The sequence below is a fragment of the Barbus barbus genome, assembly GCF_936440315.1.
Source record: "Barbus barbus genome assembly, chromosome: 46".
Classification (NCBI taxonomy): Eukaryota; Metazoa; Chordata; class Actinopteri; order Cypriniformes; family Cyprinidae; genus Barbus; species Barbus barbus.
The window spans coordinates 8,580,052-8,599,029 of NC_136724.1; the positions used below are offsets into that span (position 1 = coordinate 8,580,052).

Below are 18,978 nucleotides of genomic sequence, written 5' to 3' on the forward strand. Positions count from 1 at the left end.
CATAGAGGAGAGTGTCCATAGTGTAAAGAAAAATAAGAATAAAAAAAATAAAAAAAAATAATTAAAGTTCCATACAGTTTTTCTTTGGTGTGGTAAGGTTTGGGGTGGGGGGTGGTCCATGTTCAGGAGGTAGAGGTTTGCATGGGGTTTCAGAGGGGGGCGGGGTGGTTTGAGTTCAGGGCTCTCACAGCCTGGGGGAAAAAGCTGTTGAGCAGTCTGGCGGAGCGGGCTCTGATGCTCCGGTACCGTCTTCCTGATGGTAGGAGCTGGAAGAGACTGTGGGAGGGATGGGTGGAGTCCTTCACGATGCTGTTGGTTTTGCTGGAGCATCGTGTAAGGAAGATGTCCAGGATGGAGGGGAGAGGGGCACCGATGATCTTTGCAGCTGTGTTCACTGTCCGCTGGAGGGTCTTGCGATCAGCAGCACTGCAGTTCCCGTACCAGACAGTGATGCAGCTGGTCAGCACACTCTCAATGGTGCCTCTGTAGAATGTGGTGAGGATGGGTGGAGGGAGACTTGCTCTTTTCAGCCGGCGGAGAAAGTGTAGGCGCTGTTGTGCCTTTTTGGAGAGTGACATGGTGTTGGTGGTCCAGGTGAGATCCTCTGTGATGTGCACCCCCAGGAATTTAGTGCTGCTATCAGGATATTTATGTCTTGTCCTATAGGAATGGTTCCAAAATACGATAGAAATTCCAATTGGAATCCTATACAATTTTCCTATTGGAATCCTATAGGATTTTTTGACAAGGGAGGCAGTGGACCAAACCACTGTGAGGCAAGGGAAGGGGATTGAAAACATTTCTGAACTTAAAACACTTTTGCGTTTATTTTGTTTTACTACTTACACAATTATTTTAAGTATATGTCCATTATATTATTTACAATACACTTGTAATGATATTTTATTGCCAACAGAGCAATTTTGTCTTTAATGTTCCAATACTTATGGAGGGAACTGTATATAGAGAGGTAGAAGATGCGGGTAAGATATAATGTGGGTAGAAGGGAAAGGAGGATAACGGGTGGAAACTGGAGCAGCTGAACACGTGGTGCCAGTGTTTTTTTCATTTAATTTAATTTTTTTTTATAGCCTATAAATGTTAAGAGATATAGCAAATGCTTCTGATCCAAGCTACCTGATGATAGCAGTAATGCAATGTTAAGTGCGGTTGCCAATAAAAGAAAAAAGAGGAAGAAAACTACTGGGCAAAGACGTGTCACTCATATAGTTTTGAATGGAGAAACATGCAACGCTCAATGTGGCCGCTCAATCGCAGGAAGCCCCGCCTTCTGAATGAAAGAGCCAATTGCTAATCGGTAAAGTCAGCGCGTCACTGCAGCTAGAAGTCCCGGTTGCTATAGAAACTGTCAGCGCTCTGAGACGCGCGCTCAGGACTGCGCATGCGCACTGGCTGATCTAGCCTGAGAAATAAGATTTTTATAACGCTATTTGAGCAAAAGAAACAACATTTATGACACAGTTGTTGTCCGATTTCATTGGTGATTTCAAATATGAAATTTAATCTTAAGCTTAGTGAACAGTTTTGGAGAATTTGATGTTTCCCCATACAAAGTGATAGGAGCTGCACTTTGGATGCCCGAGAGGCGTTTCAAAGATGGCCGCCGAGTGACATGACTTGTCGTAAAGAGACTTTGCTACTGGGCATGCGCTCTGTTTCTAGTGTCGTTAGTAACGGAGTGACGCTGTTCGGTTTCCAAACGCAACCCAGAAGCACATCAAGGCTCTTCTCGCTAACGTTCATAACAAATCTTACAGTCCTTCACATCATTCCCAGTCTATTTTCATGACAGTGCCTTTTGACATTTGAACCTTATGTTAACGCTCTATATTTAATTCTGGTGACGTTTATTTTTCTTCTTGCCACCTTAAAACTCTTCTGCATCACCCTGCTGTAATGGTAAGTAGCTTAGCCAGCTAACATTAACGTTAGCTGGAGGAAAATTAGACAACAAATCAGTCGTGTGGCTATATTTTACCAGTTTATTCAACTAACGTTACGTTTTATTTCTGAGCAATAAACTGATCTGATCTCTAAAATAACCAATTTAAAGAGGGGACGGCACGGAAAGACTAGCTAGATCTGTAAGATGACGTCTTGTTGTAAAGTTAATGATATTAATACCATTATATATCTGTTTATTCAGTTGTTTACTTAATATATTATTATTATTATTATTATAATTGTTCTTTGCTGTATGTTACTTTTTTTGATCTTCTGTTATATTGTATTTGTTGATTCATTAAAAATTGCCACAAGCAATATCAAATCATAATAATTTCATTATCATAATTATAAAATCATCATAATATTTTGCAGATCAAACAGTAATCACTCCCCTATGCTATCATTATTGATATAATTAAACAGTGTTTTTCGTTTTAATTAAACACTGCATGAATAAGATACACCATATAGGCTAGACAATAATAATAATAACCATAAAACTATAACCATATAATAAACTATTTTCTGTTCTTAAAAATTACTGCATGAATTGGAAAATTCACATAATTCCTATCACATGAACTTGCCATTTCAGTGTTTGATGTAAGGTTATTTAACTGTATACATATAACTTTGTTTAACATCTTTAAACCAGACATGAAAGTCAGCTTCAAAGTTCTAGTGAGAACTTTACAATGAAATTCTTTTAGTTCTCAGTATAGTAGATTGATGTTAAAGTGTCATGTAAGCAGAAGGAGGCGCTGTTCTCTGTAGCATATTTTTTGCTACAAAATTTGTCTTTAAAGTCTAGATGGCCATTAAATGTAATATTCTTTGCCTTTACCTACAGGCGGATTTTGGGTTTAATGAGCATCATCAGAATGAGGTGATAAACTACATGCGCTTTGCCCGCTCTAAACAGGCACTGAGACTAAAGACAATCGACTCCTGCTTCCAAGACCTGAAAGACAGCAGGTGAGGGACTGCAGCCTATGTCACTGATGTATTAGCAGTAACTCTCTTTTAGCTACTGTTTTCAAATGTTCCTTTCTGACTTTTTTTTTTTCCCTCTCTACATCCATATTAAAGGCTCATGGAGGAGACATATACGGTGGATGAGGTATCTGACATGCTGGATGGGCTGCAGGTGCTGGTGCGTGGAGAAGTGGAGATGGAACTCATAAACACAGCTCACACTAATGTGCTGCTCCTGCGACAACTATTTTCCCAGGCAGAGAAATTCTACCTAAGATTGCAAACAGACATTTCTGAGCTGGAAAACAGGTGAGGAGATGGAAGAGGTTAAGTGGAAGTATGTTTACATTAAGAACAATGAAAACTCAAATGCTTTAAATTCAGCATTAAATAAAAAATTCACCATATCTGTTTTCTAAGTGCATCTAAATGTTATTGTGAACAATTAATTAGTGTATATGCTATTTAATTTTGTTTTATTTTTTAATTGGCCTTATAAAGCTTAATCAAAATGTCAGTACTGGATCTGGTGACGTATGTGAGACTTCTCCAATTATTTAGTTTGCTTAAACCCCACCCCTGCAAGCTTGCATTCTTCATTTTTCTTTTCCAATAATCCATTACAATTGGATATCCATCACAATACGGAAGAGAAGGTTTGGTGATATTTCTGTTTCATAGCAACTTTAATGCAGGAAACAAACCATCTAGTAATACAAATAAACAGGAGCATAACATGCTAAATAACTCTTACATGCAAAATAACTAAATAACGCTTACTACTTTTAAAAACCTATATATAGTCTATATCTATCAATTTTTTCTTTCTTTATTTTTTCTTTCTTTTCTTACCATAAATATGATGGTAGCTGGCATGGGGTTAAACTATTAACAAACAAACAAACTGTTGCTTCTTACATCATAAAAATAGTCTATATTTTGTGTATATTTAAGTCAAGTCACTATTATTTGTATAGCGCTTTTAACAATGCAGATTGTGTCAAAGCTTATTTATTAGGTAGTATTTTTAGTTTAAGTGTAATAATGTAAAATATACCCCATTAAACGGCTACTTGCAAATTAAAAACACATTTTATTTGAGTTGAATGTATTTTATTGTGTGACATGAAAAAGGCTGTGGAGTGATATAAGACACTTGCATAGCTAAGTCAAAAATAATTTTAACTTTTTCAAATAATTTTTTGAAAATTGTGTAACTATTTTCAAGGGGTGGGTTCAGCTTTCAGGCAGAAAGTTTTTGAAATGAATCTGCCGGTAGTAGATTTTGTAGATTGATAGAAGTATTTAGGCAAAACTCTACTTCAAAATGCATACTAATGTGGAATATCTACAAAATGTGAAAAGCTCTGAAATAGAATTTTGACTGGATTTTATAAGCATGAATGGTGGAATGATGGTAGAACGTAATTGGGACTATTGGGTTGTAAAAGTTTCTAGGTGCCACTGTAGACTGGCTTTTGGCTAGTAGGAGTTTGTTGAACCTCAAGGTGTAGCTTATTTTTTTGTGGCATGAACCAGGAATGGAGGAAGTTCATTGAAGATATTCAGCGTGGAAACTGCATACTGATGAACAAGAACTGGACTGTTACTGGTGGAGGAGAGAAACAGAAGCACAGAAGATGAGAGAAGATGTCATTGAGGCACTTCCGTACCCTACTTCTTCACAAAGCCATCTAGTGCTAGTCTGATAACAAAGAATACATACTGTTGGGGTACTGATTAATAAATCATTCCAACAGTTGCTACCATGCAGTCACTGAATGCAAAAACCTGTACATCATAAACTGACCTATAACAAAGTTGTAGTGTAGTACTTGTCTATATTCATAACTCATTGTGCTAATCACTGGACTGAATTAGAATACTTTTGGAAGAGCTTAGAATTGGAGGCAGAATGCCTTATTTCTCTCAAGAGGTCAAATCTGTGAGGCAGGATCTGTCAGTAAATGTGACCCATTCACCCACTCCATTGTCAAAGCCACATCCTTTCCACCGCTCTGGTTGAGCCTCATGCTGAAAGGTCAACTGAAAGTCATACTTTCACTCAAAGCAAGGTCATCACTTTGTTGATGATGAAGACATTTGAGAATACCACGTAACATCAGCCTAGGACATCTAATCTATATAATAAATGTATAAAAATGTATGAAGTTCCAAACGTAGTTTCGGGAGGAGCCTAATCATTCCGTCCTGACAATCATCATTACAAGCCTATATAAGCAGCACTCATTGCACCGTCCCAGTGTCAATTCTTCCGGGATCCCTACACTAGGTTGTACCGCAATGGGTGGTTGAACTCCGAGCTCAAGCCGAGCCTCGGGTTCAAGCCTCCATTGAGGACAGCAAACCAAGTTTTTTTACCATTAACAGAACTGGATGGGCAGGCGAACTGGTGAAATAATTTTTGTGCACGAAAATAGTTTTTTTGTGCATGTGGATTTGGAGGTGCATGTGTGTGTGTGCGTGTGTCTTATATTTTGTGTGAATTATTATTGAGACCAGTCTAATTCCACTGGTGTGCATCAGCAAAATGTTGGGGTCAAGTAAAAAATGTTGAGAACCACAGCTTAAAGGGACAGTTCACCTAAACATGAAATCTGTCATCATTACCTTCATCTTGATTGAAACCATATTTTTCTCCTCTTTCACTTTTCTCCTCACATAGTCATAAAACATATAACTTTCGAAGACTTGTAAAAAGTCAAATGGACTACAGTCAAAATTATAGACACAGATCTGAGAGAACTAAGTAGCATTTACACACATAAAAACTGTGTTCTGTAATATGTTGCTTGTGCAGTATGTTCGTGTTCGAGTGCGTTTTATCTCTTTTAAATACGTAAACAGCTGTATGTGTTTGTGTATGATCCTCCCTCCTTGATACATCAGGGATGGGCCTCACACAGAGGGAAAACACCCATATTTGCACGTCCTATGTGTACACCGCAATCTTCACAGACTGTGTATACAGCTAAATGTTTGCCTACCACAAACTGTTTTCACAAGGAGAAGGAGGGGCTTTATTTTTCCTTTTAGAACAGTGTAACTGACATGTGTTTTTTAGAGGCTCTTACTCACTGTCTTCTTTGACTCCACCTACAACCGAGGGTCCGAGCAGGTGCAACTGCCTTTGTCATTGAAGTGTCTTTTCTGTGGCTTTGAGATATGTATAAATGTTTTTCTGCATTTAGAATAGTCTTACACTTTTCCCCCCATTATTTTGTTTATCCCTACTGTCCACTAAAAAGTCAGTACTTTAATTCTGAGCTAAAACAGTCATAATATTGTTTTTTTATGACTATTTTCTTCCCTCTGTGCCTTAGAATTAAACAGGCTGTATAAAAAATACAATTTTTCTCATGTTGAGGTCATTTTGAAGGACATGTAGAGCTGCAGGTGCTACACAATGTTCAAAAGTATTCATAACTTCAGTGGAAGACTGTGGAGCCCCTAAAGGGACATTTGCAAAAAATAAAAATTGAACACTTTTGCATGCACACGAGAAACGTTTTGCATGAGAACGAGAAACTATCACGTGCTCACAAAAAACATTTCGTGTGCGCACTAGAAACGTTTTACGAGCTCACGCGTTACAGTTTCCGGTTGCATCTCTTCTGCCATCTTACAAAGAAGAAAACTAGAGCATGCATGCGCATGAATTGGCCTAATTGAGATCTATTTTGGCCTTCAATACAAAAAACATTGTTTCTGTTCTTGCATTTGGACACAGATAAATCATCACTGAACAGCTTTTTTCACTCAGGCTATATTCCACCTGAACAATACATAGCCTAACATCTCATGATTGTACATCTGTACATAACTTCTCAAAACTTTTCATCTGTAAAATAGCACTTTCATAATTCTTTCTATTTTCTCTATATTTTGTACATAACCTCCTAAAACATTTGCATTCATAATTCTATTTTATCTATATTTTTATTACCATATAGTTATTATTTTTTTTTTATGTATTGTCTATTCTGTTTATTATTAGCCTTATATTTCATTCTATTACCTTAAATTATATTTATGTCTGCACTCTCTGTACTTTCTCCACTGGATGCTCCTGTCACCAAGATGAATTTCTTGTGTTTTTGTGTGTAAACACATTTAACAACAAAGCTCTTTCTGATTCTGACATTTAAAATGCATTTTGAGGTCTAGAAGCGATTATTTGCTACAGTATAAAAGCTAAAATTTTGGATTTCGATATGGCAATAGTCTATTGTCCCACATAAAACTTTAAAAGCCAGTTAAATATGTATATAATCGAAAGCGATTATTTATTTTTGATAATTATTACTTCAGGTGTTACCTCTCAAAATGGCGGTGCGCACAGACGCAGCGGCTTCTATCTCTCCCGATAGAACGGTGTTTTTGTGTTTTTTGTCTTGTAAGTCGCAATGTTTTTGTACATCTTCGTCACATCTACCTGTCTTTAAGCGCGCATACAGTCGTGAGTTTCTGCTCGATGTCGGCAGAATCACATTTTTAGAGTTAAACTTAAAGAGCTGCGGGACCTCGGTCTGCTCCGAAAGCCCATTCCATCACCGACCCCCACTACTGCATCTCGCCCACAGCGGAGGCGCTACAAGCAGCGTGAGAGGAAGCAGAAGAGGGGTAAGCGCGGAGGTATCCGAGCTAGGCTAGCGGCCAACCCACACAAGCCAGCTATCCCCACCATCGTACTGGCGAACGTACGCTCTTTGGACAATAAACTGGACTACATCTGACTACTTCGCTCTACTCAGAGGACTGTAAGAGACTGTTGGGTTTTTGTGTTTACGGAAACATGGCTTAACAACAGCGTACCGGGCTGCGCCATAGAGCTCGACCAGCTAACATGCTATCGAGCTGACAGAGCTCTCGTCGAGGGAGGTAAGATCCGCGGCGGCGGGCTTTGTGTTTACATCAATGATGCATGGTGCCGCGACGCTGTTGTGGTCTGCAAACACTGCTCACCCTTGGTGGAGTTTATGATTATTAAGTGCCGGCCGTTCTATCTACCGAGGGAATATACAGCCATACTGCTCGTTGCTGTATACATCCCTCCCAGCTACAACAACAACAACAGGAGTGAGGCACTAAATGACCTGTACCAACACACCAGTGAGCAGCAGACAGCCCACCCAGATGCTTTTCTCATCCTGGCTGGGGATTTCAACCACGCAGACTTAAAGAGTGTGTTCCCAAAAATACATCAACACACAGACTTTCCAACAAGGGAAAAAAATACTTTGGACTTTGTTTACACCACCCAGAGAGTAGCTTACAAGGCCCTCCCCCACCTCGGAGCCTCAGACCACATCACTGTAATGCTAATGCCTGCATACAGACCGCTCGTTAAAGCCATCAAACCAATACACAAACAGATTCAAGTGTGGCCGGAAGGGTCGTCAGAGGCACTTCAAGACTGTTTTGACACCACTGACTGGAATATGTTTAAACAGGCTGCAACACACAACAACAACAATCTGGACAAAAAAGACACATATGTCAGGATGCTGTTCATAGACTTCAGTTCAGCATTCAACACAATCATCCCTCAACAGCTCACTCACAAACTGGTCCAGCTGGGGCTCAACACCTCTCTGTGCAACTGGCTGTTGGACTTCCTGACCTCAGGCAGTACGGGTCGGCATTAACACATCCAGCACCATCACACTGAACACTGGGGCCCCCCAAGGATGTGTGCTGAACCCCCTCCTCTTCACTCTGCTGACCCACGACTGCACACCGTCACACAACTCCAACCTTTTCATTAAGTTTGCGGATGACATGACTGTGGGGGGTCTCATTAGCAACAGAGATGAGACAAACTACAGGAGCGAGGTGAGCCGCCTGGCCGGGTGGTGCAGTGACAACAATCTCTCTCTGAATGTGGAGAAGACGAAGGAGATTGTTGTTGACTTCAGGAGAGTACACACTCAGCATGCCCCTCTGACCATCAACGGTGCGACTGTGGAGAGAGTGAGCAGCACCAAGTTCCTGGGTGTGCACATTACAGAGGACCTCTCCTGGACTAACAACACTGTAGCACTGGCCAAGAAAGCACAGCAGCGTCTCCACTTCCTCCGCAAACTGAGAAGAGCCAGAGCCCCGGCCCCCATCATGTGCACCTTCTACAGAGGCACCATCGAGAGCATCCTAACTAGCTGCATCACTGTGTGGTATGGCGCTTGCAACGCATCCTGCCGCAAGTCACTTCAACGCATAGTGAGAGCAGCTGAGAAGATCGTTGGTGTCTCTCTCCCCTCCCTCCAGGACATCTACAGCACCCGTCTCACCCGCAAAGCCCTCTGCATTGCAGGTGATCCCACCCACCTGACACACAGCTTCTTCTTGCTGCCATCAGGGAGGAGACTGCGGAGTCTCCAGGCGAGGACCAGCAGACTGAAGGAAGCTGAACTCCCTCCCGTCCCTGCCCCCCCTCCCCTCTTTTACCCCATGCAACACTGAACTTTGATACTACAACCCCCCCCCCCCCCCCCCCCCCAGCTCCCCACATCCCCAGGACCTTCCACCCACTTAAAAACTGTGACCAACACCTGTCACTTGTGCAGCATTGAACTGATCACTACCTCATCCGGCATTGACTGCAAACTACCTCTTTGGATAGTCTGATAAAAAGACTATTCTTTTGTCACTTTAACAGACTGATAAGCTCTTCTTGCACTACACATATATCTGCACAGTTTTGTTTTATTTAACTGGTTTGCACTCTATCTATTCTGCCATGTGCCTTATGCCACTTTATTTATCTCTTTTTATTTTTCTACAATGTCCTCAGACTGATAAGCTCCTCTTGCACAATATATATATATATATATATATATATATATATATATATATATATATATATATATATATATACACTCTATACATATACACATACAGTTGGGCAAAAAAGTATTTAGTCAGCCACCAATTGTGCAAGTTCTCCCACTTAAAAAGATGAGAGAAGCCTGTAATTTTCATCATAGGTACACTTCAACTATGAGAGACAGAATGGGGGAAAGAATCCAGGAAATCACATTGTCTGATTTTTAAAGAATTTATTTGCAAATTATGGTGGAAAATAAGTATTTGGTCAATAACAAAAGTTCATCTCAGTAATTTGTTATATACCCTTTGTTGGCAATGACAGAGGTCAAACGTTTTCTGTAAGTCTTCACAAGGTTTTCACACACTGTTGCTGGTATTTTGGCCCATTCCTCCATGCAGATCTCCTCTAGAGCAGTGATCTTTTGGGGCTGTCGCTGGGCAACACGGACTTTCAACTACCTCCAAAGATTTTCTATGGGGTTGAGATCTGGAGACTGGCTAGGCCACTCCAGGACCTTGAAATACTTCTTACAAAGCCACTCCTTCGTTGCCCGGGCGGTGTGTTTGGGATCATTGTCATGCTGAAAGACCCAGCCACGTTTCATCTTCAATGCCCTTGCTGATGGAAGAAGGTTTTCACTCAAAATCTCACGACACATGGCCCCATTCATTCTTTCCTTTACACGGATCAGTCGTCCTTGTCCCTTTTCAGAAAAACAGCCCCAACAAGTTTTTACCAAAAAGTTATATTTTGGTTTCATCTGACCATATGACATTCTCCCAATCTTCTTCTGGATCATCCAAATGCTCTCTAGCAAACTTCAGACGGGCCCGGACATGTACTGGCTTAAGCAGGGGGACACGTCTGGCACTGCAGGATTTGAGTCCCTGGCGGCATAGTGTGTTACTGATGGTAGCCTTTGTTACTTTGGTCCCAGCTCTCTGCAGGTCATTCACTAGGTCCCCCCCGTGTGGTTCTGGGATTTTTGCTCCCCGTTCTTGTGATCATTTTTGACCCCACAGGGTGAGATCTTGCGTGGAGCCCCAGATCGAGGGAGATTATCAGTGGTCTTGTATGTCTTCCATTGTCTAATAATTGCTCCCACAGTTGATTTCTTCACACCAAGCTGCTTGCCTATTCAGATTCAGCAGATTCAGTCTTCCCAGCCTGGTGCAGGTCTACAATTTTGTTTCTGGTGTCCTTCGACAGCTCTTTGGTCTTGGCCCTAGTGGAGTTTGGAATGTGACTGTTTGAGGTTGTGGACAGGTGTCTTTTATACTGATAAAGAGTTCAAACAGGTGCCATTAATACAGGTAACGAGTGGAGGACAGAGGAGCCTCTTAAAGAAGTTACAGGTCTGTGAGAGCCAGAAATCTTGCTTGTTTGTAGGTGACCAAATACTTATTTTAGAGGAATTTACCAATTAATTCATTAAAAATCCTACAATGTGATTTCCTAGATTCGTTCCCCCAATTCTGTCTCTCATAGTTGAAGTGTACCTATGATGAAAATTACAGGCCTCTCTCATCTTTTTAAGTGGGAGAACTTGCACAATTGGTGACTGACTAAATACTTTTTTGCCCAACTGTATATCTGCACAGTTTTGTTTTATTTAACTGGTTTGCACTCTATCTGCCATGTGCCTTATGCCACTTTATCTATCTCTTTTTATTTTTCTACAATGTCCTCATTGTATATCTGTATAGTTGTATGTACATATGTTTAAACTGTATTTATCTGTATTTGAATGTCTACTGTCAGTGTCTTAAATGTTAACTGTATATTAATTCTCTCATCTTTTTAAGTGGGAGAACTTGCCCAATTGGTGGCTGACTAAATACTTTTTTGCCCAACTATATGTGTATATGTATAGAGTGTATATGTGTGTATATATATATATATATATATATATATATTGTGCAAGAGGAGCTTATCAGTCTGAGGACATTGTAGAAAAATAAAAAGAGATAAATAACTGTATTAAGGGTCTGAGAGTAAAGCAATTTCAATTCTCTGTATGTATGTGCCGTACATGTGGAAGAATTGACAATAAAGCAGACTTGACTTGACTTCAGTTAGGTTTTCAATAACTGCTGTTAGTTTCTTTTCAATTTCGTTTTTAATTTCTTTGACATTTTTCTTTTTCTTTCTTTCTTTGCCTAAATGCCTTTATTTTCGTTAAATACAGTTCCTAATACAACATATTTTACCGTTTAAACATATATACAATATATTAATTTAAACTGGTTTAACAAGCATTTTAGAAGTAAAATTCAACATTTAATCGTTGCGAAAAGATTGATGCGGATTTCAGAAAAAAAAGTGCGATTACTTAGCTATTTTTTTAATCGATTGACTGCACTTTATTACGGAGCCCCTAAAGAAACATTTGCAAAAAATAAAAAATGAAGACTTTCGCGTTTGCATGAGAAATGTTTTGCGCGAGAACAAGAAACTATGGCGTGCGCTAGTGTTGCTTTCGTCAACGAAAATTTGACTAAATATCATCGTCAACGAACCTTTATCATGTGATGAAAACAACAGGAGACGCAACGTAAATGCTGGTCATGTGACGATGACTATAATTAAATATATAATGCAATATTGTTGACGAATAAAAACGAGACTAAATGTGGTTTACAAAATAAAAACTATGCTAAAATGTCTCTTCATTTTCGTTGACCAAAACGAGACGAAACAAAATGTTATAACGTTATTTCGTCTCATTTAGTCGCGTTATTATTATTATTAGGGATGCACGATATGAAACGTTTTATCCGATACGATAATTAAGTCCGTCTCATGACCGATACCGACACCCAAAAAGTTTTTTATATTATAATTTTCATATAATCTGCAGTTTATGCACCCAGGAGAATACAAAATCTAAGATTCACTGATATTTTAGTAGCTCTGGCCTAGCTATAATAGCAAACATCAGTCCTGACTCTTCAAATGTTTTTATTTTTGTGTAAGGTTGAATAGATGCATTTCTTAATGCATGAAATACTTGAATATAACTTTGTTGTTAATGAGTTATTGCAGAGAAACCATAGTTCTGTCATAGTTCTGTTAAACCATTTTATATAAGATTTGTTGTGTTAAAACTTGACGCCTTTTTTCCTCCTCTCGGAATCCTCGCTGAACATGCATTGCAAATAGCAATGGCATTGTCTTCCTCTGCTACCGAGAAAAACTTCCAGACTGACGAAGACATGTTCACAAATGATGATGTAATGAGCGCGACACAGTCTGAGAGTCACTGCAGTTTAAAGCTGCGGTCACTTGCACTCAGAAAGAAGATGAATCTCAGATAAATCAGACTGACTGATTGATTTACCAGCAAGCATACTTTATTGGATCTAGTTATCGGATTTCATTTATTTATCGCAGCAATAATAATGACGTAATTTTCACCCATATCGGTCAATAATTTATCTGTCCGATAAATATTGTGCATTCCTAATTATTATTATTTTGCAGTATTTTGGTTTCCTGTGTCTCACTTCTGGGGCTGCATCAGGTTGCACTGTGCAGACGCAGGCGACGTCACTTCCTCAAGCCCCACTCGCGGCATTATTTAGAAGACGACAACAAGCATGTTAACATGTTTGGTTGGTAAAATAAATGTTGTAAATTCAAATCCGAGTGTCTTCCTTGTCTGGAATGGATGTATTCTTAAGTCTATAAGGTAACAATAATATAATAAGATAACCTTGTTTAAAATGGGTTTGGCTAAAAGAAAATTTTGGTTTCGTCTATACTACTAGCGCAGTGGTGGGCCGTCAGGGGAAGCAGGGCCTTCTCTGCTGTCCCTATAAAAAATAAAATTGTGTGAAAAATGTTTTTGATTATTTAGGTATCATTTTCATTTGTGTAATGTCCGCTAAATTGCCTATGATTAGTTTAGTTGAGGTTGAACTGGAATATCCTACATAAAAGTCAGAGGCCAGCACTACAGATAGTGCTACCCTTTTGTTGAAAGGTGTCACATCTGATTTGTTACAAGCATTAGTGACAGAATCATCAGCCAATCAAATTTTGACTTTAAATGACAGCCTGCCCTGGGTCATGAAAGTGATGAAAGTAAATGAAAAGAAAATGACAGCTGCAGTCATCGGCGCCTACACCAGATCTTGTTGCCGATCTACTAAAATCGCCTTTTTCAAGGCGCTCTTTTGTAGACAAAAGAGAATAACTGAGAAAGGAAGACCTACACCCAAAGTGAACTCGCTAACAAAAGCCAGCAAAGGTTTTATGCACCATTTCAAAGATTGCAACTATGAGTGGCTAACAGCTAGCACCGAGCACAAGTTATTTTGTTGGCTGTGTTTACTTTTAAATCCGAGTAAAGGCACACGGAACAATAGACCCAGGGACTTTATTAAGAAGTGACAGGTGAGTGCTTTATTATTTGATGAGTATTGTATCATGCACATTATTATGGAGGTGTACGTGGAGCGTTGATAATACTGTGGTGTGGTGTGTGGATGTCCAGCGTTTGTGCAGTTTTGCTGCTTTGGGCGCGTCGTCATAGAGTGACGTGAATGTGCATAGTGGCCTGTGTATTGGCGGATTACTTTTACTGACCATGTAGGTAAATTTACTCTGCATTTAACCAGTGGTGGAAAGAGTACTGAAAATATATACTCAAGTAAAAGTACCATTACCTTCCAAAAAATGTAGTTTGAGTAGAGTAAAAGTACTTGTCCAAAAAAACTACTTGAGTAAGAGTAAAAGAGTAGCCTATTTAAAAGTACTCATGAGTATTGAGTAGTGAGTACTGAGCTGTGGATTCTACCCCGTCATAATAAACACTGTACACTGCAATTTATACATGTGTGACCCTGGAGCACATAAGCAGTCTTAAAATGACTTCACTTAAATCACTTAAAATGTACTAAAGTAAAAATCCACAATTTTTAAACTACTCAAAAAAGTACAATTACTGATAAAAACTACTTAATTACTGTAACGTGAGTATTTGTAATTCGTTACTTCACACCACTGCATTTAACCCACCCCAATCTAGCCTAATATTAAAATAGTTGATCAGCCGTCATTGTTTGTTGAGAGCCTGTGTGCGGCATAATATGTGTATATATATATATATAGCTGCGTTAGCTGTAACAGAGATGTGTAAGATGTGTACATGTAGTCTAAAACCCCACGGTATGCCACTGCTACAAGGTACTTATATTATATTGACTGGGTTAAATAGAATTGCATTACTAAAAAGAGACTAAAATGCAATTTTCATTGACTAAAACTAGACTAAATGTCATCAGTTTTCATTGACTAAAACTAGATGAAAATAGTCATGGATAATTCTACTAATTACTAAAATGCTCAGACTTTTAGTTGACTAAAACTTGACTAGAGTATGAACGTGACTAAAACTAATACAAAATAAAATTACAGCTTCACACAAAGACTAGACTAAAACTAAAATTAAAACAGGCCGCCAAAGACAACACTAGCGTGCGCACAAGTAACTATCGCGCGCTCATGAGAAACTTTTTGTGCGCATGAGAAACTTTTTGCAAGCTCACGCGTTACAATTTCTGGTTGTGTTTCTTCTGCCATCTTACAAAGAAGAAAACAAGAGCATGCATGCGCATGAATTAGCCTAATTGAGATCTATTTTGGCCTTCAATATGAAAACATTGTTTCTGTACTTGCATTTGGACTAGAGATGTTCCGATACCCTTTTTCCCTTCCCGATACCGATTCCAATACCTAGGCTCAGGGTATCGGCTGATACCGAGTACTGATCCGATACCTGAGTGTGTATCTGGTTATTATACAGCTGTACGTACTACTAACCCTGTATGAACTGATACAATTATTTTATGGTGTGCTTCACCATATACAGGTGCTGGTCATAAAATTAGAATATCATGAAAAAGTTGATTTATTTCAGTAATACCATTCAAAAAGTGAAACTTGTATATTAGATTCATTCACTACACACAGACTGATATATTTCAAATGTTTATTTCCTTTAATTTTGATGATTATAACTGACAACTAATGAAAGTCCCAAATTCAGTATCTCAGAAAATTAGAATATTGTGAAAATGTTCAATATTGAAGACCCCTGGTGCCACACTCTAATCAGCTAATTAACTCAAAACACCTGCAAAAGCCTTTAAATGGTCTCTCAGTCTAGTTCTGTAGGCTACACAATCATGGGGAAGACTGCTGACTTGACAGTTGTCCAAAAGACGACCATTGACACCTTGCACAAGGAGGGCAAGACACAAAAGGCTAAAGAGGCTGGCTGTTAACAGAGCTCTGTGTCCAAGCACATTAATAGAGAGGCGAAGGGAAGGACAAGATGTGGTAGAAAAAAGTGTACAAGCAATAGGGATAACCGCACCCTGGAGAGGATTGTGAAACAAAATCCATTCAAAAATGTGGGGGAGATTCACAAAGAGTGGACTGCAGCTGGAGTCAGTGCTTCAAGAACCACCACGCACAGACGTATGCAAGACATGGGTTTCAGCTGTCGCATTCCTTGTGTCAAGCCACTCTTGAACAAGAGACGGCGTCAGAAGCGTCTTGACTGGACTGCTGCTGAGTGGTCCAAAGTTATGTTCTCTGATGAAAGTAAATTTTGCATTTCCTTTGGAAATCAAGGTCCCAGAGTCTGGAGGAAGAGAGGAGAGGCACATAATCCACGTTGCTTGAGGTCCAGTGTAAAGTTTCCACAGTCATTGATGGTTTGGGGTGCCATGTCATCTGCTGGTGTTGGTCCATTGTGTTTTCTGAGGTCCAAGGTCAATGCAGTCGTCTACCAGGAAGTTTTAGAGCACTTCATGCTTCCTGCTGCTGACCAACTTTATGGAGATGCAGATTTCATTTTCCAACAGGACTTGGCACCTGCACACACTGCCAAAGCTACCAGTACCTGGTTTAAGGACCATGGTATCCCTGTTCTTGATTGGCCAGCAAACTCGCCTGACCTTAACCCCATAGAAAACCTATGGGGTATTGTGAAGAGGAAGATGCAATTCAGAAGAGCTGAAGGCCACTATCAGAGCAACATGGACTCTCATAACACCTGAGCAGTGCCACAGACTGATCGACTCCATGCCACGCCGCATTGCTGCAGTAATCCAGGCCAAAAGAACCCCAACTAAATATTGAGTGCTGTACATGCTCATACTTTTCATGTTCATACTTTTCAGTTGGCCAACATTTCTAAAAATATTTTTTTTTGCATTGGTCTTAATTGATATTCTAATTTTCTGAGATACTGAATTTGTGACTTTCATTAGTTGTCAGTTATAATCATCAAAATTAAAGGAAATAAACATTTGAAATATATCAGTCTGTGTGTAATGAATGAATCTAATATACAAGTTTGACTTTTTGAATGGTATTACTGAAATAAATCAACTTTTTCATGATATTCAAATTTTATGACCAGCACCTGTATATACTGAACAAAATTATAAAGGCAACACTTTTGTTTTTGCCCCTATTTAACGCAAAGATCTAAGACTTTTTCTATGTACACAAAAGGCCTATTTCTCTCAAATGTTGTTCACAAATCTGTCTAAATCTGTGTTAGTGAGCACTTCTCCTTTGCCGAGATAATCCATCCACCTCACAGTTGTGGCATATCAAGATGCTGATTAGACAGCATGATTATTGCACAGGTGGGCCTTAGGCTGGCAACAATAAAAGGCCACTCTAAAATGTGCAGTTTTTTCACAGGGCACAATGCCACAGATGTCGTGAGTTTTGAGGGAGCGTGCAATTGGCATGCTGACTGCAGAAATGTCCACCAGAGCTGTTGCCTGTGAATTGAATGTTAATTTCTCTACCATAAACCATCTCCAAAGGCGTTTCAGAGAATTTGGCAGTACATCCAACCGGCTTCACGACCACACCAGCCCAGAACCTCCACATCCAGCATCTTCACCTCCAAGATCGTCTGAGACCAGCCACCCGGACAGCTGCTGCAAAGAAGAATTCCTGCAAAAACTGTCAGAAACCGTCTTAGGGAAGCTCATCTGCATGCTCGTCGTTTTCATTGGGGTCTTGACCTGACTGCAGTTCGCCATCGTAATCGACTTGAGTGGGCAAATGCTCACATTCCATGGTGTCTGGCACTTTGAAGAGGTGTTCTCTTCACGGATGAATCCCGGTTTTCCCTCTACAGGACAGATGGCAGACAGCGCATATGGCGTCGTGTGGGTGAGCGGTTTGCTGATGTCAACGTTGAGGATCGAGTGGCCCATATGGTGGCGGTGGGGTTATGGTATGGGCAGGTGTATGTTATGGACAACGAACACAGGTGTATTTTATTGATGGCATTTTGAATGCACAGAGATACCATGACGAGATCCTGAGGCCCATTGTTGTGCCATTCATCCACGATCATCACCTCATGTTGCAGCATGATAATGCACGGCCCCATGTTGCAAGGATCTGTACTCAATTCCTGGAAGCTGAAAACATCCCAGTTCTTGCATGGCCAGCATACTCACCGGACATGTCACCCATTGAACATGTTTGGGATGCTCTGGATCGGCATATATGACAGTGTGTTCCAGTTCCTGCCAATATCCAGCAACTTCGCACAGCTATTGAAGAGGAGTGGACAACCTGATCAACTCTATGTGAAGGAGATGTGTTGCACTGTGTGAGGAAAATGGTGGTCACACCAGATACTGAGTGGTTTTCGGTCCCCTCATATTTCGTATATATATATATATATATATATATATATATATATATATATATATATATATATATATATATATATATATACGTATATAATAAGTCAAGTCACCTTTATTTATATAGCACTTTTAACAATGTAAATTGTGTCAAAGCAACTGCACAACATCAAAAAAGGAAAATTGTGTCAATAATGTAAAATTAAAAGCTTAAAAAAAGATTTTCAGTTAAAGGCATTTCATTATTGAATTCAGTGATGTCATCATCCAGCTCAGTTCAGTTTAAATAGTGTCTTTGCAATCAGGTCGACGATATCGCTGGAAATGAAGTGTCCCCAACTAAGCAAGCCAGAGGCGACAGCGGCAAGGAACCAAAACTCTTATCGGTGACAGAATGGAGAAAAAACCTTGGGAGAAACCAGGCTCAGTTGGGGGGCCAGTTCTCCTCTAGCCAAACGAACCAGCAGTTCAATTCCAACTGCAGCAAAGTCA

The 18,978-nt window shown here is 39.8% G+C and overlaps 1 protein-coding gene across 2 annotated transcripts in view; it reads left to right on the forward strand.

Annotated features, from left to right (window-relative positions):
• The first annotated feature begins 1,675 nt into the window (after window positions 1-1,675).
• The window catches only part of LOC306865287 (leucine zipper transcription factor-like protein 1), a 52,825-nt gene continuing 35,522 nt past the window's right edge, over window positions 1,676-18,978 (forward strand). For both annotated transcript variants that reach the window (XM_079409820.1, XM_079409821.1), the window contains exons 1-3: window positions 1,676-1,920; window positions 2,819-2,943; window positions 3,058-3,252. In XM_079409820.1, coding sequence (XP_079265946.1) covers window positions 1,918-1,920; window positions 2,819-2,943; window positions 3,058-3,252 — 323 coding nt within the window. In that variant the 5' untranslated portion in view covers window positions 1,676-1,917. The remainder of the gene's footprint in view (window positions 1,921-2,818; window positions 2,944-3,057; window positions 3,253-18,978) is intronic.